This window comes from Salvelinus fontinalis, chromosome 16 (genome assembly GCF_029448725.1).
Source record: "Salvelinus fontinalis isolate EN_2023a chromosome 16, ASM2944872v1, whole genome shotgun sequence".
Lineage (NCBI taxonomy): Eukaryota > Metazoa > Chordata > Actinopteri > Salmoniformes > Salmonidae > Salvelinus > Salvelinus fontinalis.
The window spans coordinates 41,753,943-41,777,522 of record NC_074680.1 but is presented as its reverse complement, the minus strand read 5'-3'; the positions used below and the strand labels follow the sequence as shown (position 1 = coordinate 41,777,522).

Below are 23,580 nucleotides of genomic sequence, written 5' to 3'. Positions count from 1 at the left end.
CTGTAATTACTCTGGCTGCTTCGGTCCTATTTGTGACGATAGCTGTGATGGTAGCTGCAATGTAAAACTGATTTATACCTCAAATATGCACATTTTTCGAACAAAACATAGATTTATTGTATAACATGTTATAAGACTGTCATCTGATGAAGTTGTTTATTGGTTAGTTTGGTTGGTTCTTGGTTAGTTAGGTTGGCTTTGTGCATGCTACCTGTGCTGGGAAAAATGTCTGTCCTTTTTTGTATTTGGTGGTGAGCTAACATAAATATATGTGGTGTTTTCGCTGTAAAACATTTTAAAAATCGGACATGTTGGCTGGATTCACAAGATGTTTATCTTTCATATGCTGTATTGGACTTGTTAATGTGTGAAAGTTAAATATTTCCAAAAAAAAAAATTTGAATTTCGCGCCCTGCACTTGAAGTGGCTGTTGTCATATTGTGTCCGGCTTCGGGCTTGCAGCCCAAAGAAGTTAACCACCTAACTGAGGAACTCAATTTAACCTTGCGCAATACCCTAGATGCAGTTGCACCCCTAAAAACGAAAAACATTTGTCATAAGAAACTAGCTCCCTGGTATACAGAAAATATCCGAGCTCTGAAGCAAGCTTCCAGAAAATTGGAACAGAAATGGCGCCACACCAAACTGGAAGTCTTCCGACTAGCTTGGAAAGACAGTACCGTGCAGTATCGAAGAGCCCTCACTGCTGCTCGATCATCCTACTTTTCCAACTTAATTGGGGAAAATAAGAACAATCCAAAATTGATTTTGGATACTGTTGCAAAGCTAACTAAAAAGCAGCATTCCCCAAGAGAGGATGGCTTTCACTTCAGCAGTAATAAATTCATGAACTTCTTTGAGGAAAAGATCATGATCATTAGAAAGCAAATGACGGACTCCTCTTTAAATCTGCGTATTCCTCCAGGGCTTAGCTGTCCTGGATCTGCACAGCTCTGCCATGGCCTGGGATCGGGAGAGACACTTAAGTGTTTTAGTACTATATCTCTTGACACAATGATGAAAATAATCATGGCCTCTAAACCTTCAAGCTGCATACTGGATCCTATTCCAACTAAACTACTGAAAGAGCTGCTTCATGTGCTTGGCCCTCCTATGTTGAACATAATAAACGGCTCTCTATCCACCGAATGTGTACCAAACTCACTAAAAGTGGCAGTAATAAAGCCTCTCTTGAAAAAGCCAAACCTTGACCCGGAAAATATAAAAAACTATCGGCGTATATCGAATCTTCCATTCCTCTCAAAAAATTTAGAAAAAGCTGTTGCGCAGCAACTCACTGCCTTCCTGAAGACAAACAATGTATACGAAATGCTTCAGTCTGGTTTTAGACCCCATCATAGCACTGAGACTGCACTTGTGAAGGTGGTAAATGACCTTTTATTGGCGTCAGACAGAGGCTCTGCATCTGTCCTCGTGCTACTAGACCTTAGTGCTGCCTTTGACACCATCGATCACCACATTCTTTTGGAGAGACTGGAAACCCAAATTGGCCTACACGGACAAGTTCTGAACTGGTTTAGATCTTTTCTGTCGGAAAGATATCAGTTTGTCTCTGTGAATGGTTTGTCCTCCGACAAATCAACTGTACATTTCGGTGTTCCTCAAGGTTCCGTTTTAGGACCACTATTGTTTTCACTATATATTTTACCTCTTGGGGATGTTATTCGAAAACATAATGTTAACTTTCACTGCTATGCGGATGACACACAGCTGTACATTTCAGTGAAACATGGTGAAGCCCCAAAATTGCCCTCGCTAGAAGCCTGTGTTTCAGACATAAGGAAGTGGATGGCTGAAAACGTTCTACTTTTAAACTCGGACAAAACAGAGATGCTTGTTCTAGGTCCCAAGAAACAAAGAGATCTTCTGTTAAATCTGACAATTAATCTTGATGGTTGTAAAGTCGTCTCAAATAAAACTGTGAAGGACCTCGGCATTACTCTTGACCCTGATCTCTCTTTTGACGAACATATCAAGACTGTTTCAAGGACAGCTTTTTCCATCTACGTAACATTGCAAAAATCAGAAATTTTCTGTCCAAAAATGTGGCAGAAAAATTAATCCATGCATTTGTTACTTCTAGGTTAGACTACTGCAATGCTCTACTTTCCGGCTACCCGGATAAAGCACTAAATAAACTTCAGTTAGTGCTAAATACGGCTGCTAGAATCCTGACTAGAACCAAGAAATTTGATCATATTACTCCAGTGCTAGCTTCCCTACACTGGCTTCCTGTTAAGGCAAGGGCTGATTTCAAGGTTTTACTGTTAACCTATAAAGCATCACATGGGCTTACTCCTACCTATCTTTCCGAGTTGGTCCTGCCGTACATACCTACACGTACGCTACGGTCACAAGACGCAGGCCTCCTAATTGTCCCTAGAATTTCTAAGCAAACAGCTGGAGGCAGGACTTTCTCCTATAGATCTCCATTTTTATGGAACGGTCTGCCTACCCATGTGAGAGACGCAGACTCGGTCTCAAACCTTTAAGTCTTTACTGAAGACTTATCTCTTCAGTAGGTCATATGATTGAGTGCAGTCTGGCCCAGGAGTGTTAAGGTGAACGGAAAGGCTCTGGAGCAACGAACCACCCTTGCTGTCTCTGCCATGCCGTCCCTAGGAGGGGTGCGTCACTTGAGTGGGTTGAGTTACTGACGTGATCTTCCTGTCTGGGTTGGCGCCTCCCCTTGGTTTGTGCTGTGGTGGAGATCTTTGTGGGCTATACTCGGCCTTGTCTCAGGATTGTAAGTTGGTGGTTGAAGAGTCCCTCAATTGGTGCGGGGGCTGTGCTTTGGCAAAGTGGGTGGGGTTATATCCTTCCTGTTTGGCCCTGTCCGGGGGTATCATCGGATGGGGCCACAGTGTCTCCTGACCCCTCCTGTCTCAGCCTCCAGTATTTATGCTGCAGTAGTTTATGTGTCAGGGGGCTAGGGTCAGTTGGTTATACCTGGAGTACTTCTCCTGTCTTATCCAGTGTCCTGTGTGAATTTAAGTATGCTCTCTCTAATTCTCTCCTTCTCTCTTTCTTTCTCTCTCTCGGAGAACCTGAGCCCAAGGACCATACGTCAGGACTACCGGGCAGGATGACTCCTTGCTTTCCCCAGTCCACCTGGCCTTGCTGCTGTACCAGTTTCAACTGTTCTGCCTGCGGTTATGGAACCCCTACCTGTCCCAGACTTGCTGCTTTCAACTCTTAATGATCGGCTATGAAAAGCCAACTGACATTTATTCCTGATTATTATTTGACCATGCTTGTCATTTATGAACATTATGAAAATCTTGGCTCTCTCTAATTCTCTCCTTCTCTCTTTCTTTCTCTCTCTCGGAGGACCTGAGGCCTAGGACCATACGTCAGGACTACCGGGCATGATGACTCCTTGCTGTCCCCAGTCCATCTGGCCTTGCTGCTATTCCAGTTTCAACTGTTCTGCCTGCGGTTATGGAACCCCTACCTGTCCCAGACCTGCTGTTTTCAACTGTTAATGATCAGCTATGAAAAGCCAACTGACATTTATTCCTGATTATTATTTGACCATGCTTGTCACTTATGAACATTTTGAACATCTTGGCATAGTTCTGTTATAATCTCCACCCGGCACAGCCAGAAGAGGAATGGCCACCCCTCATAGCCTGGTTCCTCTCTAGGTTTCTTCCTAGGTTTTGGCCTTTCTAGGGAGTTTTTCCTAGCCACCGTGCTTCTACACCTGCATTGCTTGCTGTTTGGGGTTTTAGGCTGGGTTTCTGTACAGCACTAAGTACGTGTAACCTAGTACGTGTACCCTAGTACGTGTACCCTAGTACGTGTACCCTAGCACGTGTACCCTAGTACGTGTACCCTAGTACGTGTACCCTAGTACGTGTACCCTAGTACATGTAACGGCGGCAGTGTAGCCTAGTGGTTAGAGCGTTGGACTAGTAAACGAAAGGTTGCAAGATTTAATCCCTGAGCTGACAAGGTATAAAATCTGTCATTCTGCCCCTGAACAATGCAGTTAACCCACTGTTCCTAGGCTGTCATTGAAAATAAGAATATATTTTTAACTGAGTTGCCTAGTTAAATAAAGGTAAAATCAAAAAAAATGTAATTAAAATTGTAACCTGTGTAAGTGTAACCTAGTATACACAAAAACACGTACAGACGCACAAACAAATCAAAACACACATCCATGCATTTTAGTCATATCATGTGGACATTATAAACAAAAGAACATGCTTTGCACACATACTTGCCTTCAAAAAGTATTCAGACCACTTGACTTTTTACACATTTTGTTGTGTCACAGCCTGAATTTAAAATGGATTCAATTTAGATTGTGTGTTACTAGACTACACACAATACCCCATAATATCAAAGTGGAATTAAGTTTCAGAAATGTTTACAAATGAATAAAAAATGAAAAGCTGAAATGTCATGAGTCGATAAGTATTCAACCCCTTTAGTATGGAAAGCCTAAATAAGTTCAGAGCTGTGTTCGAATACTCAACCTAACTGCACTAACCGTACTATTTGTGACGTTAATTGAGAATATAGTTTGCTTATTGGTCATTGTATGGATATAGTTAGTATGCCAAAAGTTCCTGGATGTCGTACTACGTTCGCCAAAATACGAAATATACAAACAGTGACACTATTTCCGTGCTTTTAGGGCCCATAATGCAATTCTTCGGAAAATGGGCGTGGCTTTATATTGTTTTCAGATATGAAGAAAATGGCAGCAAAAAGTCAGACGAGAGCGGATACAAATTCATTGCTTTAACAAATTATGACAAATGTTAAGAAAATGTTGAGCAATGTAATAATTTAATGTAAGTTACCTTACATGTTATGTTGGCTGACAATTTGTTAGCTACGCTATCCTTATGATCCACATAGAATATCATTACAGCATTATGTACCAGTATGTGAGCTAGCTACCGAACGTTAGTTGGCTACTAGTACATCAAACTTGCCAGTATATTTACTTTATGCTATCTAACTAACTACCCAATGTTTATTGACTTGATTATTCCCGTCATTCTTAGCAAAGTGGTATAATCGATGTACGTTCTCAATGGACATTCGAGTGCTTTCGTAAATTCGCTTTGGCTATTTATTCTGATTTCAGGGCACTCTCGTCTGAGTCTAACAGAGCGCAGAATAACTGATGAATTTACGAACGCTCAACACCCGTTGAATATCGCCGGTGTCAGTAAACGTCGGCAAAAAGCGTAATTCAATAGTTGCCAGCAGGAGTTAGAGTCACCAACACTCTGGATAACATGAAAACTGCCTAACAAGCTCTGCTATGAGGAGTAAAATGGTCAGAGTGAGGTGTTCTCTCATTTGTGTCTGGAAGTAGCTAGCAAGTTAGCCAGTTAGCTTGGGTGCTTTACTGCAGTTGTAAGGTCAGAACGCTCGAATAAACCCTAATCCTCGGCCAGAGTGTCCAGTGTGCACTCTGAACGCTCCCAGAGCGAAACGCTGTGAATTTACAAACTGACAATCTGATAATGCTCTGAATTTATGAATGCCCAGAGCGCACTCTGGCACTCCAGATTAAATTCAAGACCACACCCGAAGTCATAAAATGTCTAGCTAGTAATTTGTTATGCTAACAAGCTAGCAAGAGGTTGCATAGCAACAGCACCAACTTCCGGTAGACAGGCAAAGCACTAGTACACTCAATTGAAAGGATACCGTTTGTTTACAGTGTACTAAAATGAACTAATAGTATATATTATGTAGTATATACTCATTAAGCATTAGTATTGGTATTCAAACACAGCTCAGGAGTAAAATTGTGCTTAACAAGTCACATAATAAGTTGCATGGACTCAATAATAGTGCAATAATAGTGTTTAACATGATTTTTGAATGACTACCTCATCTCCGTAACCCACACATACAATTATCTGTAGGGTCCCTCAGTCGAGCAGTGAATTTCAAACACAGATTCAGCCACAAAGACCAGGGAGGTTTTCCAATGCCCTGCGAAGAAGGGCACCTATTGGTAGACGGGTAAAAACAAAAAACAGACGTTGAGTATCCCTTTGAGCATGGTGAAGTTATTAATTACTCTTTGGATGATGTATCAATACACCCAGAGGAAGGAAACCGCATGAGAGGAAGGAAACCACTTAAAGATTTCACCATGAGACCAATGGAGACTTTAAAACAATTACAGAACTACGGCATTAATGTCCCTATACCGGGACGGTTGAGCTAACGTGCGCTAATGTGATTAGCATGACAGTTGTAAGTAACAGCAAACTTTCCAGGACACAGAAATGTCTTATATGGGCAGGACGCTTAAATTCTTGTTAATCTAACTGCACTGTCCAATTTACAGTAGCTATTACAGTGAAAAAAGAGCATGCTGTTGTTTGAGGAGAGTGCACAACAACAAAAAACATATCACAGCAACTGGTTTGTTACATTAACTTCTGAAGGTAAATAATGTACTTACATTCAGTAATCTTGCTCTGATTTGTCATCCTGAGCGTCCCAGAGATAAAATGGAGTATAGTTTTGTTTAATAAAATACATTTTTATATTGAAAGGAACCCCTGCTGTCTCTGGCTCCACACCCACCCCGCCCGGCCATCTAGATGTGTAAAAGTTAGTGTATAAGCTAATGATCCATCATGTATGACCTTCCTGGGAGTGTGTAAACTGAAATGTTGTATTACCATATCATTTTTGTATGTTCTTTATAGCTATGTACCTAAATGTATCAATTGACCAATTTGGCACATTTGGGCAGACTTGATACAACATATTGATCCAGGATTGCAATGCTTCACTGGATCAAGCTGAAACTTTGCACAAACTCATGCCTTCTAGTGGCCAAAATCGAAATTGCGCCTAAACTGCAATAACATGTTATGGCCTTTCTCTTGCATTTCAAAGATGATGGGAAAAAAAATTGAAAACGCATGTTTCTTGGTTTGTATTATCTTTTACCAGATCTAATGTGTTACATTCTCCTACATTAATTTCACATTTCCACAAACTTCAAAGTGTTTCCTTTTTAATAGTATCAAGAAAATGCATATCCTTGCTTCAGGTCCTGAGCTACAAGCACATAGATTTGGGTTTGTCATATTAGGAGAAAATTGAAAAAAGTTCTTTAAAGCAAGGGCTTGTAAGTAAGCATTTCACTGTAAGGTGAACCTGTAACACTGTAACACTGTCACCTGTTGTGACAAATACAGTTTGATTAGATTTTATCCGACTACCAGTCACTTTTTATGTATAAACCCGCCTCAATCACTCCAGTACCACTTCACATTGATTAAGGTACTGACACTAACCTGTAGATACTTGCATTCGTGTGTTTCTTTAACTCTTATCATAGTTCTTGTGTGGATTCTATTCGTACTTTTATTTTTTATTCTAATTTATAACTTATTATTCTCATTGTATTGTTGGAAAGAGCTCTCAAGGTTACAATGTCACTGTACTGTTTTACATCTGTTGTATCTTGTACACGTGGCGAATAAAAACTTGAAACAGTTCACACACAAACACACATACACATCGACCTGTGTGAAACTCTATTCAACCTCAACGCTAACTCGTTCTAACTCTCACACTCTCCCGAGCGACACTACACACACACACACACACACGCTGGTAATGTACTAAAGTAAATCTATTAAACCAGTTCAAATCAGTGACTGGTGATTATGGCCCCACAGTAAATATCTGTATTAGCATAAGCAAATCAGAGACTTCCCTAAAGTATATTAATCTAATTTGTCAGTGATTGTTCACACACACACACACACACACACACACACATGAACGCACAAAGCACACACACACGGAGCAGGATTGCATCATACAGAATGTTTTCTTTGTTTTCATTGAGACAGATTTTTCTTTGGAACCATGTCAAGCTCATACTGTGGTACTCAATGTGGTCTGTCAGAGGTCTGTCTTCATAAAAACAGATAATGCCAGCTGCCAAATGATGACTGTCTATCATCTGCCATTAATTGGGATTTTACAAAATGAGGGAAATCGTAATTAGCCGTTTTGAAACACCACAGACTGTTAATCTTAAAACTGTAGATTATCATTTCAAACATGCTTGGTGATAACTCAGTCATGTTGGTTTTTAAAAAGAAAAGAAGAGGCGAAGGGAATCGGAAAAGGAGGCGCCAAGTGTCACCGCAAAGTTCTCTGTGATAACATCCAGGGAATCTCCAAGCACACTATCTGGCTCTCTGTGGCTGTGTGAGGCATATCACCGGTCTGATCTGCTACAGAGCCATGTGCTGCTTACAGTCAATCATACACACAAACACAAACAGATGGGACTTTACTTTCTACAAGTGATAAGCAATTAATTTATCAAACAGTTATCAGAAAACCACACCTGCCCAATTATTCATTAATGGATAGGCTGCAGTGCAGGAATTTACAACTCAAACAAAACACAAAAGACAATTAAAACTAGGCATATCACCAACAAGATCTTTCTCCAAACGTCACATTTCGAAGTTGCTCCAAACGTCACATTTGGAAGTGTTTTTGACATCCTGGGTTTACTCCTGCTCAGCATCGTTCTGTGTCTCCAAACGTCACATTTGGAAGTGTTTTTGACATCCTGGGTTTACTCCTGCTCAGCATCGTTCTGTGTCTCCAAACACTACATTTCAAAGTTAAGGGTTAAGGTTTGGGATAGGGTTCAAATATTACACTTAGGCATTCATTGGTTAAATAGGTAGGGTTAAAAAACAAGCTTCCACAACTGGGATTGAACACACAACCTTTGGATCCGGAGTCAATGGGATTAGGAAAAGGAAAAGTCAAGGGTTAGGGTTTTGTAAAGGGTTAACACTAGAACCACTAAGGCAGTCATTTGGATGGTTAATGAATGTAGTTTTTGTATTACTCCACCATTTTACAATTTTTAAAGTCATGCCCCCCTTCGTCCTTGACGTTTCCTAAATACGTCTATAAAACACACTGTTGTTGTTAGAATCTTAATATCACAAACAGAACTGGAGTTATAACCCATTTTAGATCAAATCCACCGTTGCCCCTTTTACCGACAGTAGAGCCTGGTCTTCTTCTCCTGGTGCCGTGCCCAGTTGATAATCACCCTGAAGGTGCCCTGCCCAGATAGATAATCACCCTGAAGGTGCCCTGCCCAGATAGATAATCACCCTGAAGGTGCCGTGCCCAGATAGATAATCACCCTGAAGGTGCCGTGCCCAGTTGATAATCACCCTGAAGGTGCCCTGCCCAGATAGATAATCACCCTGAAGGTGCCGTGCCCAGTTGATAATCACCCTGAAGGTGCCCTGCCCAGATAGATAATCACCCTGAAGGTGCCCTGCCCAAATAGATAATCACCCTGAAGGTGCCCTGCCCAGATAGATAATCACCCTGAAGGTGCCGTGCCCAGATAGATAATCACCCTGAAGGTGCCCTGCCCAGATAGATAATCACCCTGAAGGTGCCCTGCCCAGATAGATAATCACCCTGAAGGTGCCCTGCCCAGATAGATAATCACCCTGAAGGTGCCCTGCCCAGATAGATAATCACCCTGAAGGTGCCCTGCCCAGATAGATAATCACCCTGAAGGTGCCGTGCCCAGATAGATAATCACCCTGAAGGTGCCCTGCCCAGATAGATAATCACCCTGAAGGTGCCCTGCCCAGATAGATAATCACCCTGAAGGTGCCCTGCCCAGATAGATAATTACCCTGAAGGTGCCCTGCCCAGATAGATAATCACCCTGAAGGTGCCCTGCCCAGATAGATAATCACCCTGAAGGTGCCCTGCCCAGATAGATAATCACCCTGAAGGTGCCCTGCCCAGATAGATAATCACCCTGAAGGTGCCCTGCCCAGATAGATAATCACCCTGAAGGTGCCCTGCCCAGATAGATAATCACCCTGAAGGTGCCCTGCCCAGATAGATAATCACCCTGAAGGTGCCCTGCCCAGATAGATAATCACCCTGAAGGTGCCCTGCCCAGATAGATAATCACCCTGAAGGTGCCCTGCCCAGATAGATAATCACCCTGAAGGTGCCCTGCCCAGATAGATAATCACCAGATAATCATCATCCAAATTAGTTTTTTATGTTTCTAAATACGAAGTATACAAGCACCAAAAACACACCATGCTATTCTTGTTTCATGCGCATATTGGCAGTGTGCATCACAGCTGGATAGGCTGTGTTTCTGCTGTCAGATTTCATGACATAACCTACTGCGTTACTGCTAAAACCAGCTTTGGGTTGGTCTTAAATATCCTAATCAGCGTTGCCTGAAATCAGCACTTTTGAACCATGGTATAAAGGACACACCTCAAACATTTCCACCCTTTCCATCTGCGCGCCAGCGAGCTGATATAAGACAGGTCAATTACTGACCCTGGCAGTAGGGCGTTTGACACTAGCGCCGCCTTAACGCCATCTGGAAATAGAGCCCTTTCTGTACTTTACTACGCGAGTGTTTGTCTGTGTGTGTGTAAATCATGTGAATGTGTTCAGTATGTCCGTCTGTGAATGCGCTCCTCCTATTTCTCCTCCTCCTTCTTACCTGGCTCCTGTCCTTGTCAACCTTCTTGAAGCACTTATTGAGGGACAGGTTGTGCCTGACAGAGTTCTTCCAGCCCGTGGGAGCGTTAGCGAAGTAGGGGAAGTGTTCTAGGATCCAGTTGTAAATGTCCTTCACTGGCAGCTTCTTGGACGGAGCGTCCTCAATGGCCATGAAGATCAGGCAGCTGAAGGAATAGGGCGGTTTACAGCTGGGGTTCCGATCGGCGTCGTACGGCAGGTCCCCGCCCGCTATCGGCGATGGCAGCATGTTGTCGTGGTCCCCATCGCCGCGGTTACCGGCCACACCCCCTTCGCCACCCACGGGGCTGACGCTGCGCAGGACGGGGTCTCCGAAGCTGTTGAGCAGGTTCTTGCTCTCATGGAGCCAGTTGAGGTTGGTCAACTCCTCGTCCTCCATACCTGGGGTGGAGGTGCTTTTCTCAGGCTTGGCGGCCCCGCCGGTGAGGGGTGCCAAGGGGAGGGCCAAGGGGGCGGGGAAGGCCAGGTTGAGTTCCTCTGCCTCCTGCAGCGAGCTGGCCTGGTAGAGGTGGGAGAGGCTGGCGCTGGCCACGCTGATGCCAGACGCCTCAGGCTTCTTACTGGGGGGCATCACGGGACCCATGGACACCACCACCTAGACTCCTGGAAGTCAGATAGAGAGGGGGGTTAGTGTTAGACAGTTAGTCAATAGTGACAGACAGAGAGAGAGAGAGAGAGAGAGAGAGAGAGAGAGAGAGAGAGAGAGACAGAGAGACAGAGAGACAGAGAGACAGAGAGACAGAGAGACAGAGAGACAGAGAGACAGAGAGACAGAGAGAGAGAGAGAGAGAGAGAGAGAGAGAGAGAGAGAGAGAGAGAGAGAGAGAGAGACAGAGACAGAGACAGAGACAGAGACAGAGAGAGAGACAGACAGAGACAGAGACAGAGAGAGCTGGTGAAGAACTCCTAGAGGGCAACAGTCTGCTACTTTTCACCCCGCACACACACACACATACACACACACTCCCACTCAAATACTTCATACAGTGCTATTCAGGGTGTTCGGGACTAGTTTATTATTGGCCATCGATTATAAAACTGACTGCAACTCTTTCTTCAATAGCTGTGGTGTCTGGCACATATAGGGTTAAATCATCAGCATACATGGACACACACGCAAAAAAAGTGAACTCTGGTCATTCCGCTGCACCCTTTAATGGTTCAAACCGCCGACCAATCAGGCCGTTACCGGTGCATGGCAAACTTTGAGAAAAATCGTGTTTGACCAAATACAATGTCATTTTACAGAAAACAAATCAACAACAGACTTTCAGCATGCTGATACGGAAGGGGGCACAGTACATGCTCGGCAGTGACACAAATGACTAATGATTGGCTGAAAGAAATTGATAATAAGAAGATTGTGGGAGCTGTTCACTTATGACCTTCCACTGACCTTGAATAAAGCCTGCATGTCTATGTATGCTGACGACTCAACGATATACATCAGCTACGACAGTAAAATAAATAACTGACACCCTTAACATAAAAGTCCAGTCTGTTTTAGAATGGGTAACAAACAAGGCTGGTGCTAAAAAATAAATACAAAAAATAAAAGCATTGTTTTTGGAACAAATCACTCACTCAACCCTAAACCTCATCTAGATCTGTTACTGAATAATGTGGCGACTGAGCAAGATGAGGCTAAATTGCTGGGTGTTACGCTGGATAGCAAGCTGTCATGGTCAAAACATACTGTATAGAATCAATGGTTGCTAAAATTGGAAGAGGTCTCTCCATGATTAGGTGATGCTCTGCTTTCTTGAGATCTAAATCAACCAGGCAGGTCCTACAGGCCCTAGTTCTGTCACACCTGGACTACTGCCCAGTTGTGTAGTCATGTGAGGCAAAGAAAGACAAAGGAAAATTGCAGTAGGTCCAGAACGGAGGAGCAGTATTGCAGTTAGACGTACACAGAGGGTGAATGTCAGTTGCGTGCATGTCAATCTCTCCTGGCTCAAAGTTGACGAGAGATTTTCTGCATCACTATTGGTCTTTGTGCGAGGTAATGTTTGTTTAAAGGTACTGAACTGTCTGTTCAAGCAGTTGGCACACAGTTCGGACACTCAGTATTAATCTAGAGGCGAAAGAAACGCACACCTATTTAGGCGAGGTGCTGGCTAGCGGAGTAGAAAACTTGAAAATAAAGGAGAGCCGCACACTCTAGGAGCTCAGATGCAATAATGTAATAACTCTGATTTACCACCCCAAGATATCCCTGCACAACGTCTATTTGCGCCCCTACTGCATGGAAACTACAAGTGTAATGGTTGTGGTCAATGCAATGGCACTTATAAATGTAGAGCCTTCAAACACCCCCAAACAGGGAAACAGATCGCAATCAAAGGTGTTATCAAGTGCTCCACTAAGGTAGTTATTTATCTTATAACTTGTCCATGTGGTAAAATGTATGTGGGTAAAACAAAAAGCGAATGAAAAGTACGAATCTTCGTAACATCGTAGCATCGTGTCACCATTAGGTGCAAAAACTTGACTTACCCAGTTACGGCCCACTTTTTAGAAGCAAACCACTCGATTTCATCCCTACGTTATATCGGCATCGAACATGTCACCCTCCCTAGGAGAGGGGGTGACCTCGACAAGTTATCGTTGAAAGGCCATCTGAAGCCATTCTTGTGATTATTGTGATTTTGTTATTGTAAATGTTTGTAGGCCTATGCAGCCAAATTGTATCTATGATCGTATGCTATCCATGTTTTTGGTATGTTATTTTTATATCTGAAGATTAACCAATGATATCAGGCCACACCCAGCCATGATTACAGATATCTTTGTGTGTCCTTTGACACTATATAAACTAGTGACCCGCAGTGTTTGTCATCATACCCCTCTGATGAAGACAGCTTGTCTGTCGAAACGATGGTTATTGAATTATTGCATCTGAGCTCCGAGAGTGTGTGGCTCTCCATTATTTTTCAAATGCACAGTATTAACACCCTAGAGTTCGATTGACGCACCGGTGCGTCAATCTAAGTTACATCACAAAAACATCCCCATCAAAATCAGTCAGTCTAAACGAGAGATCTTGTTTTGCATTGAATCCATTCACCGGTGTTTTCACATGGTGAATCGCATTTTCACATCTGCATTGAACGATGGCAGAGGTAGAGCGGTGTTTGTCAGACCATGAGACATCCCGAAAGTCAGTCTTCTCACATAAACGTCGGTTTGACCTACAAAACTAATGGGACACCACTGTGAAAAGGGGAGATTCCCACGAATACGATGTTGTTCCATTTTACTCTATGGCCCCCACAGGTTTCAGGGACTTGCCTGAAGGTAAGTGGTACGGGTTTTAAAAAATGAATGGAAGTATGAAGTTAGTTTTGTGCCTCCCCAAAAAAAGGGGTTAAATATTTGTAAAAAAAATAAGATGTAAAAGAAACCTCAGGAAATATATATTATATCTCCTAGACAGGAGGAGATATACTAGGACAGACACTTCCAAACCTTGTTTCTTACATTTTTTGAATGTCCTTTTTGCCATTGTGTATATGTTTTTCAATGCATTTCTATGGGCTTTAGTAGTAAAGGCACAAATCTATTCTAAATAAAAAAGCTAAATGATCCATAGTATGAGCATCTTAAAACAATTCCATGTGTCAGCTTAACACCCCTCCCCCCTCCAACATCTTACACTCTAAAGAATTAAATAGAGCCATGACTAAATGGAACTCTCTGCCACCCCAGGTAAATCAAACTAGCAATACAATCAGATTTTAAAAACGGGTAAAATAACACCTTATGGTATGACGGGGACTGTGAAGAGACACAGACATTTTTATATATTTTGTATTGTATTTTGCATTGTATTATGTATTGTTTTATGTAGTGTTATGTATTTCAATTGTTGTGTTTTGTTTTCTGTTTGGAGCCTAGGAAGAGTAGTTGATGATCCTAATACAATACTAAATAAATAAAGTATGTTATTAATTTGTTTATAGAGAAATACAGTAGCATTGTATTTGGTGAAACACTTTTTTACAACAGTGCTAAGCGCTGGCAGCAAGCTGATAGGTCGGTTGTTAGAACCAGTAAAGGCCGCTTTACCATTCTTGGGTCACGGAAAGACTTTGGATTCCCTCCATGCCTGAGGACAAACACTTTCCTCTAAACTCAGATTAAATATATGATAGATATGAGTGGCTATAGAGTCAGCTACCATCCTCAGTAGCTTTCCATCTAAGTTGTCAATGCCAGGAGGTTTGTCATTATTGATCGATAACAATCACTTTCCCACCTCTCCCACACTAACTTCTAACTTACAATACTTTTCTTTTAATATTTGTTTTTTAATGCATGAGTATGATGGCTTGCTGTTTGTTGTTGACATTTCCTGCCTAAGTTGCCCACTTCACCAATGAAATAATCATTCAAATAATTGGCAATATCAAATGGTTTTGTGATGAATAAGCCATCTGACTCGATGAAATAACCAGACCGCTGTAGCCCTAACCATCAGATAACCAGACCGTTGTAGCCCTAACCTTCAAATAACCAGGCCGTTGTAGCCCTAACCTTCACATAACCAGGCCGTTGTAGCCCTAACCTTCACATAACCAGGCCGTTGTAGCCCTAACCTTCACATAACCAGGCCGTTGTAGCCCTAACCATCAGATAACCAGGCCGTTGTAGCCCTAACCTTCACATAACCAGACCGTTGTAGCCCTAACCATCACATAACCAGACCGCTGTAGCCCTAACCATCACATAACCAGACCGTTGTAGCCCTAACCATCACATAACCAGACCGTTGTAGCCCTAACCTTCACATAACCAGACCGTTGTAGCCCTAACCTTCACATAACCAGACCGTTGTAGCCCTAACCATCAGATAACCAGGCCGTTGTAGCCCTAACCATCAGATAACCAGGCCGTTGTAGCCCTAACCTTCACATAACCAGACCGTTGTAGCCCTAACCATCAGATAACCAGGCCGTTGTAGCCCTAACCATCAGATAACCAGGCCGTTGTAGCCCTAACCTTCACATAACCAGGCCGTTGTAGCCCTAACCTTCACATAACCAGACCGTTGTAGCCCTAACCATCACATAACCAGGCCGTTGTAGCCCTAACCATCACATAACCAGGCCGTTGTAGCCCTAACCATCACATAACCAGGCCGTTGTAGCCCTAACCATCACATAACCAGACCGTTGTAGCCCTAACCATCACATAACCAGACCGTTGTAGCCCTAACCATCAGATAACCAGACCGTTGTAGCCCTAACCATCAGATAACCAGACCGTTGTAGCCGTAACCATCAGATAACCAGGCCGCTGTAGCCCTAACCATCACATAACCAGGCCGTTGTAGCCCTAACCTTCAGATAACCAGGCCGTTGTAGCCCTAACCTTCACATAACCAGGCCGTTGTAGCCCTAACCATCACATAACCAGACCGTTGTAGCACTAACCATCACATAACCAGGCCGTTGTAGCCCTAACCATCACATAACCAGGCCGCTGTAGCCCTAACCATCAGATAACCAGGCCGTTGTAGCCGTAACCATCAGATAACCAGGCCGCTGTAGCCCTAACCATCAGATAACCAGACCGTTGTAGCCGTAACCATCAGATAACCAGGCCGTTGTAGCCCTAACCATCAGATAACCAGGCTGTTGTCTACTTATTTCTTATTCTCTCTCTCTCTCTCTCTCTCTCTCTCTCTCTCTCTCCCTCTCTCCCTCTCTCCCTCTCTCCCTCTCTCCCTCTCTCCCTCTCTCCCTCTCTCCCTCCCTCCCTCCCTCCCTCCCTGTCTCCCTGTCTCCCTCCCTGTCTCCCTCCCTGTCTCCCTCCCTGTCTCTCTCTCTCACTCTCACCCCTGCGTATCTAATTGAGGTAACAATCATGTTTATATGGTTTAATCCGCCATTATCAGGGGATTTGTTTTAACAAAGCAGTCTCTGAAAAACACACTCACTCCCCCGTTCTAAAACTATTAATGCTCCAGTGGAGGCGGATGAAACCCAGACCGGTTTTACAGTTACACGCCATGGTAAACACGCAACATCCAGATTGGACCCCGTGCTCCCTTTAATTAAAAATGGGCACAAGCAGGTTCCCAAAAGTATATGAGAGATGTACTCAAGCGTGATCCGGCTGGGCTATGGTTGAAACCCATAACGTTTCCACTTGACATTTATTTGACTTTGACACTTTTTTCGCCCCAATTGGAAGTAACAGTCTTGTCCCATAGCTGCAACTCCTGTATGGATTCAACGAAGGTTGAGAGCCATGCATCCCCCGAAACACGACCCGGCCAATTTGCACTGCTTCTTGACACACTGTTTGCTTAACCCAGAAGCCTGCCACACCAATGTGTCGGAGGAAACACCATCCAGCTGGCAATGAGATCAGCTCGCAGGTGCCTGGCCTGCCACAAGGAGTCACTAGAGTGTGATGGGACAAGGAATTCCTGGCCGGCCAAACCCTCCCCTAACCCGGACAACTGCGCACACCCTCATGGGTCTCCCGGTCACAGCCGGCTGTGACACAGCCTGGGATCGAAACCCGAGGTTTTAGTGACACCTCAAAAACAGCAATGCAGTGCCTTAGACCGCTGCGCCACTCGGGAGGACATCATTTTACTTTATTTTTAAAGAATGTTGCACCCCACCACAACGTGCACTTGCTGTGTTGAACTAGTTATTAGGCTAAGAGGAAATGTTGATTCTTTTCTGGAGGACAATGTCCAATGAGATAAACTGATAGGCTAGGCATACACTAGGCTACACTACAATTTCAATGGCATTCTTCAAGTAGCATTCTCACAGATTGGAGCCATAGCCTATTGCAAGTTGAGTGGAACAATCCCAAAATAGCTCAATAAATATAATTATATGTTATGAATTTGCAAAACGTACAATATGTTACAAATTTGCGAAAAGTACAATATGGTACGAATTTACAAAAAGTAAATTGGTGGCTAACTTTAGCTAGCTGACTATTGTTAGCTAGGCTAGGGGTTAGGGTTAAGTTTAGAAGTTAGGTTAAAGGGTTAAGGTTAGGGGGAAAAATTAGCAAAAACGGTTAGGGTTAGCTAACATGCTAAGTAATTGCAATGTAGCTAAAAAGTAGTAAGCAGCTGAAAAGTTACTAATTAGCTAAAATTGTCCATGATGAGATTTCAACTCAATACCTTTGGGCTGCTAGACCTTTGTGTTGTTGCCTGCCCTTTTACTGTAGTGGGCTAAATCAGGGAAACACAGAGTGTTTCTTGGTAGTCTTAAACAAATCTACTTTGAAACAAAGGTATAAGCCTCACACACATGGTTATGGGCTTTAAAAAAAAATAAGGCACCTGTACCATGTCAGATGTAGAGTTGAAATATATTCCCATTTTGAGTTTGCATTCCAAAATTACACTTTATCTACATCACAGAAGACTGAAATATAACAAAACCATTTGGCATTGAAACACTGGAATTTCAGCCTAAAAAAAAAGTGGATCCATTATGAAATCATGAAAAATATGAATAACATTCCACCCATGAGGCCACGAGGTCATTTGACTGCAGGAAAGGGGCAACCTGTCAGTCTATCACATACCTGCTGGAACCCTTTCCCAAAGACTCTCCAATAAACATGGAATTGTAAAACACCTTTCTACTAAACTGCCAATAGGACCATGCGCAAAGGTGAGTCCATCAACTCCTGTCTATATTGAACCTTTATTTAACCTTTAGTCAGTTAAGAACAACTTGTTATTTACAATGACAGCCTACCCCGGCCAAACCCTAACCTGGATGACACTGGGCCAATTGTGCACCGCCCTATGAGACTCCCAATCACGGCTTGTTGTGATACAGCCTGGAATCAAACCAGGGGCTGTAGTGAGCTCCTGAGTCCCGCAGTGGTCTAAGACACTGCATCTCCGTGCAAGAAGTGTCACTGCAGTGTCTGGTTTGAATCCAGGCTGCATCACACCCGGCCGTGATTCGGAGTCCCATAGGGCAGAGCACAATTGGGCCGAGGTAGGCTGTCATTGTAAATAAGAATTTGTTCTTATCAACTGATTTGCCTAGGTAAATTAAAAGAAGTGACACCTCTAGCCTTAGACCGCTGCGCCACTCGGAAGCCCCTGATCATTGACGTGATAGTTTAGTTCACAGCAATTACAGGTATGTATTTTATCCATCTAAAAGCAGGACTCTGCTTCATCGTTCCATCGTGCTAGTTCAGTATTACAGTATAATAGGCGGCTGATTGTAGATACAGTATGTAGGAAACTGTGGGAAAGACAAACAGTAGCCAGACATGACAAGCTCACAGAATAAAATATTTTGCCAGTCCATTCAATTCTTATCTTCGTGTAAGCAAGGCTATATTACCAGGACTATGCTGCTGCATGCATTCAACTATGAATGTAAACTTTTGACTACATATATCCTAAGTTAAAAGTAAAATGCCGACCGTGGTAGCCGAGCCTATAGACTACTGCGCCCCCGTGCATGAATAACAGATGCACCGTTCCGAACAGTAGCCTATAACGTCACAAAATAACAGAAGATGAACAAAAACTTTGGGAAAACGATAAGCTATGTAGCCTTTAGCCTCGGCTAATGTCTGCAACCTAACCTATACATATTACCACTTTATAGCATAGCCAACCATATATTAATAGACTGTAAATAGTACATCTAAAATCATATTCGTTTTTAAATAAAAGTATATTCGATTTTTGGCATTTTGTCAAATGTAGCCTACGACTGTGATTGGTATGTCACATTGCAAGGCTTCAAGCACAATCAAAGCAATATGGATATATAGCCAATTGATCAGTAAAAGGTTAACTCATCTACTCGAATGTCAGATACGAACGAATGTCAGAAATTCCGACGAGGATTCCCGAACTCTGTTTGCTCTCCTTACCTGACGATCTAGCCTTTGAATCAGGACGTACAAATAGAAGACGTGTTTGGAGTAACCGCTCCTGCGTTAATTCCATTAAAATATTCCATTTTATTCCTCAGCCCTAATTAAACACCGAGGTTTATAGAGAGAAAGCCCGGGGAAAGCGAACCAAGTGCGGTCATAAATCATAGTCCACATCTGCGCATTGCCAGGACTCCGGTTATTTGAGCTCTTGTGTGAGAGAGAGAGAGAGCGAATGTGAGAGAGGAGGGGAAAACGGACTCTCTCGTCAGCAAATGAGAAGTGCACATGACCTCGGCCCAAAGCTGGTGGCTGACACACACACATAGATAGCGTGGTGGTGGTGTTGAGCCCAAAAGTAAAGAGTTAAACATAATAAACTCGGGTGTGTTTCAGGGCCCAAATAGCAGCTGTCCAAAGACATCAACATTTGTTTTGGTTTGAAGTGGATGCGGAGACCGTGTAACTGGAGTGACCGCTGTCATGCCATAGATCATTTTAATGAACTATTTTTTTGCAAACGGAGATGGAACCTTTCAGTAGTTTTTTTTTGCCACAGAAAACACCTCATATAACTATACATCAGTAATTACCCTAACCCTAGCACTTTCAATCAGTCTAAAACTGACTTAAATTAAGTCAGAGTTTTTAACAGTAGGCTAATAAATAGTGGCATTTCCCCCATTCATCCCACCATGCCAGTATAAAGGCTTACTGTACCTGTTCAGAATAGGCCCAACTGACCTAACTGACCTGTGTGTCTTTAAACCTCCTGAACGGAAGGTTGTCATGTGGTGTTGCCACCATGTTGTTGTCATCTTGTGTTGCTACCATGTTGTTGTCATGTTGTGTTGCTACCATGTTGTTGTCATGTTGTGTTGCTACCATGTTGTTGTCATGTGGTGTTGCCCCCATGCTGTGTTGCCATGTTGTGTTGCTACCATGTTGTTGTCATGTGGTGTTGCCCCCATGCTGTGTTGCCATGTTGTGTTGCTACCATGTTGTTGTCATGTTGTGTTGCTACCATGTTGTTGTCATGTTGTGTTGCTACCATGTTGTTGTCATGTGGTGTTGCTACCATGCTGTGTTGCCATGTTGTGTTGCTACCATGTTGGTGTCATGTTGTGTTGCTACCATGTTGTTGTCATGTGGTGTTGCTACCATGCTGTGTTGCCATGTTGTGTTGCTACCATGTTGTTGTCATGTTGTGTTGCTACCATGTTGTTGTCATGTTGTGTTGCTACCATGTTGTGTTGCTACCATGTGGTTGTCATGTGGTGTTGCCCCCATGTTGTGTTGCTACCATGTTGTTGTCATGTGGTGTTGCTACCATGTTGTTGTCATGTGGTGTTGCTACCATGTTGTTGTCATGTGGTGTTGCTACCATGTTGTTGTCATGTGGTGTTGCTACCATGTTGTTGTCATGTTGTGTTGCTACCATGTTGTTGTCATGTTGTGTTGCTACCATGTTGTTGTCATGTTGTGTTGCTACCATGTTGTGTTGCTACCATGTTGTTGTCATGTGGTGTTGCCCCCATGTTGTGTTGCTACCATGTTGTTGTCATGTGGTGTTGCCCCCATGCTGTGTTGCCATGTTGTGTTGCTACCATGTTGTTGTCATGTGGTGTTGCCCCCATGCTGTGTTGCCATGTTGTGTTGCTACCATGTTGTTGTCATGTTGTGTTGCTACCATGTTGTTGTCATGTTGTGTTGCTACCATGTTGTTGTCATATTGTGTTTCTACCATGCTGTGTTGTCATGTGTTGCTGCCATGCTATGTTGTTTGTCTTAGGTCTCTCTTTGTGTAGTTTTGTGGTGTCTCTCTTGTCACGATGTGTGTTTTGTCCTATATTTTCATGTAATAAAAAAAAAAAAATGATTCCCAGCCCCCATCCACGCAGGAGGTCTTTTGCCTTTTGGTAGGCCGTCATTGTAAATAAGAATTTGTTCTTAACTGACTTTCCTAGTTAAATAAAGGTTACGTCAAATAAAAAATAAACAAGGCAGGACGTCATTAGAACATTCCTCATCAACTCATCTTATTCAGTCAAACAAACACACAAACCTCCAACAGTACAATTAATAAATAAGTGTCATTAATTTTCAGCTCATAAAGAAGAGCATTAAAAGGAGAGCAAACTATAGTACATTACCTCTCTCTCTCTCTGTCTCTCTCTGTCTGTCTCTCTCTCTCTCCCTCCCCTCTCTCTCTCTCTTTCTCTCTCTCTCAAATATAAAATATACCACTCTTTTGTTTACTACATGGTTCCATATGTGTTATTTCATAGTTTTGATGTGTTCACTATAATTCTACAATGTAGAAAATATAAAAAATAAAGAAAAACCCTTGAATAAGTAGATGTGTTCAAACTTTTGACTGCTACAGTATATACAGTGCCTTCGGAAAGTATTCAGACCCCTTGACTTTTTCCACATTTTGTTAGAATACAGCCTTATTCGAAAATGTATTTAAATGTTTTTTTCCCTCATCAATCTACACGCATTACCCATAATGACAAAGCAAAACAGGTTTTTAGAAATGTTTGCTAATTTATTTATTTTTTAAATACAAATATGACATCAAGTATTCAGACCCTTTACTCAGTACTTTGTTGAAGCACCTTCGGCAGCGATTACAGCCTCAAGTCTTCTTCGGTATTACGCTACAAGCTTGGCACACCTGTATTTGGGGAGTTTCTCACATTCTTCTCTGCAGATCCTCTCATGATCTGTTAGGTTGGATGGGGAGTGTCGCTGCACAGCTATTTTTTGGTCTCTCCAGAGATGTTCGATCGGGTTCAAGTCCGGGCTCTGGCTGGGCCACTCAAGGACATTCAGAGACTTGTCCTGAAGCCACTCCTTTATTGTCTTGGCTGTGTGCTTAGGTTCGTTGTTCTGTTGGAAGGAAAACCTTCACCCTAGTCTGAGGTCCTGATTGCTCTGGAGCAGGTTTTCATCAAGGATCTCTCTGTACTTTGCTCCGTTCATCTTTGCCTCGATCCTGATTAGTCTCCCAGTCCCTGCCGCTGACAAACATCCCCACAGCATGATGCTGCCACCACCATGCTTCACCATAAGGATAGTGCCAGGTTTCCTCCAGACGTGATGCTTGGCGTTCGGGCCAAATTGTTCAATCTTGGTTTCATCAGACCAGATAATCATGTGCCTTTTACTGAGGAGTTCTTCCGTCTAGCCACTCTACCATAAAGGCCTGATTGGTGGCGTGCTGCAGAGATCACTGTGGAAGGTTGTCCCATCTCAACAGAGGAAATCAACAGAGGAAATCTGGAGCTCTGTCAGAGTGACCATTTGGTTATTGTTCACCTCTCTGAGCAAGGTCCTTCTCCCCAAATTGCTCAGTTTGGCCGGGCGGTTAGCTCTAGGGAAAACGGTTCCAAACTGGTTCCAAACTCTTCCATTTAATAATGATGGAGGCCACTATGTTCTTGAGGACCTTCAAAGCTGCAGATCTGTGCCTGGACACAATCCTGTCTCTGAGCTCTATTCCTTCGACCTCATGGCTTGGTTTTTGCTCTGACATGCGCTGTCAACAGTGGGACCTTATATAGACAGGTGTGTGCCTTTCCAGATCATGCCCAATCAACTGAATTTACCACAGGTGGACTCCAATGAAGTTCTAGAAACATCTCAAGGATGATCAATGGAAACAGGAGGCACCTGAGCTCAATTTCGAGTCTCATAGCAAAGGGTCTGAATACTTATGTAAATAAGGTATTTCTGTTTTTTATTTTTAATAAGTTAGTAACAATTTCTAAAAACATGTTTTTGCTTTGTCACTATGGGGTATTGTGTGTAGATTGCTGAGGACATTGTATTTATTTAATCCATTTTAGAATAAGGCTGTAACATAACAAAATGTTGAAAAAGTCAAAGGTTCTGAATACTTTCCAAATGCACTGTATATTGTGTCTTTCTGAATATGGCGGATCTCTCTCTAGCAGGCTTAGGCCCCTAGTCAATACAAAGGACCAATCCCCTCTGAATAGACGAAGCCTTCCCTCTCATACCCCCAAACAACCGCTAAAATGTCACCTCGACACACACACACTCCACCGACCA

At 42.9% G+C, this 23,580-nt stretch overlaps 1 protein-coding gene across 2 annotated transcripts in view; it reads right to left on the bottom strand.

The window, feature by feature from the left end:
- The window catches only part of LOC129813200 (forkhead box protein N3-like), a 228,440-nt gene that overhangs the window by 136,391 nt on the left and 68,469 nt on the right, over positions 1-23,580 (bottom strand). The window contains exons 1-2 of one of the 2 annotated variants that reach the window (XM_055865469.1): positions 19,498-19,743; positions 10,565-11,205 (exon numbers count right to left, since the gene is read on the bottom strand). In XM_055865469.1, coding sequence (XP_055721444.1) covers positions 10,565-11,185 — 621 coding nt within the window. In that variant the 5' untranslated portion in view covers positions 11,186-11,205; positions 19,498-19,743. Of the gene's footprint in view, positions 1-10,564; positions 11,206-19,497; positions 19,744-23,580 lie in introns of those variants that run through there. The other variant, XM_055865470.1, reaches the window with a different exon arrangement.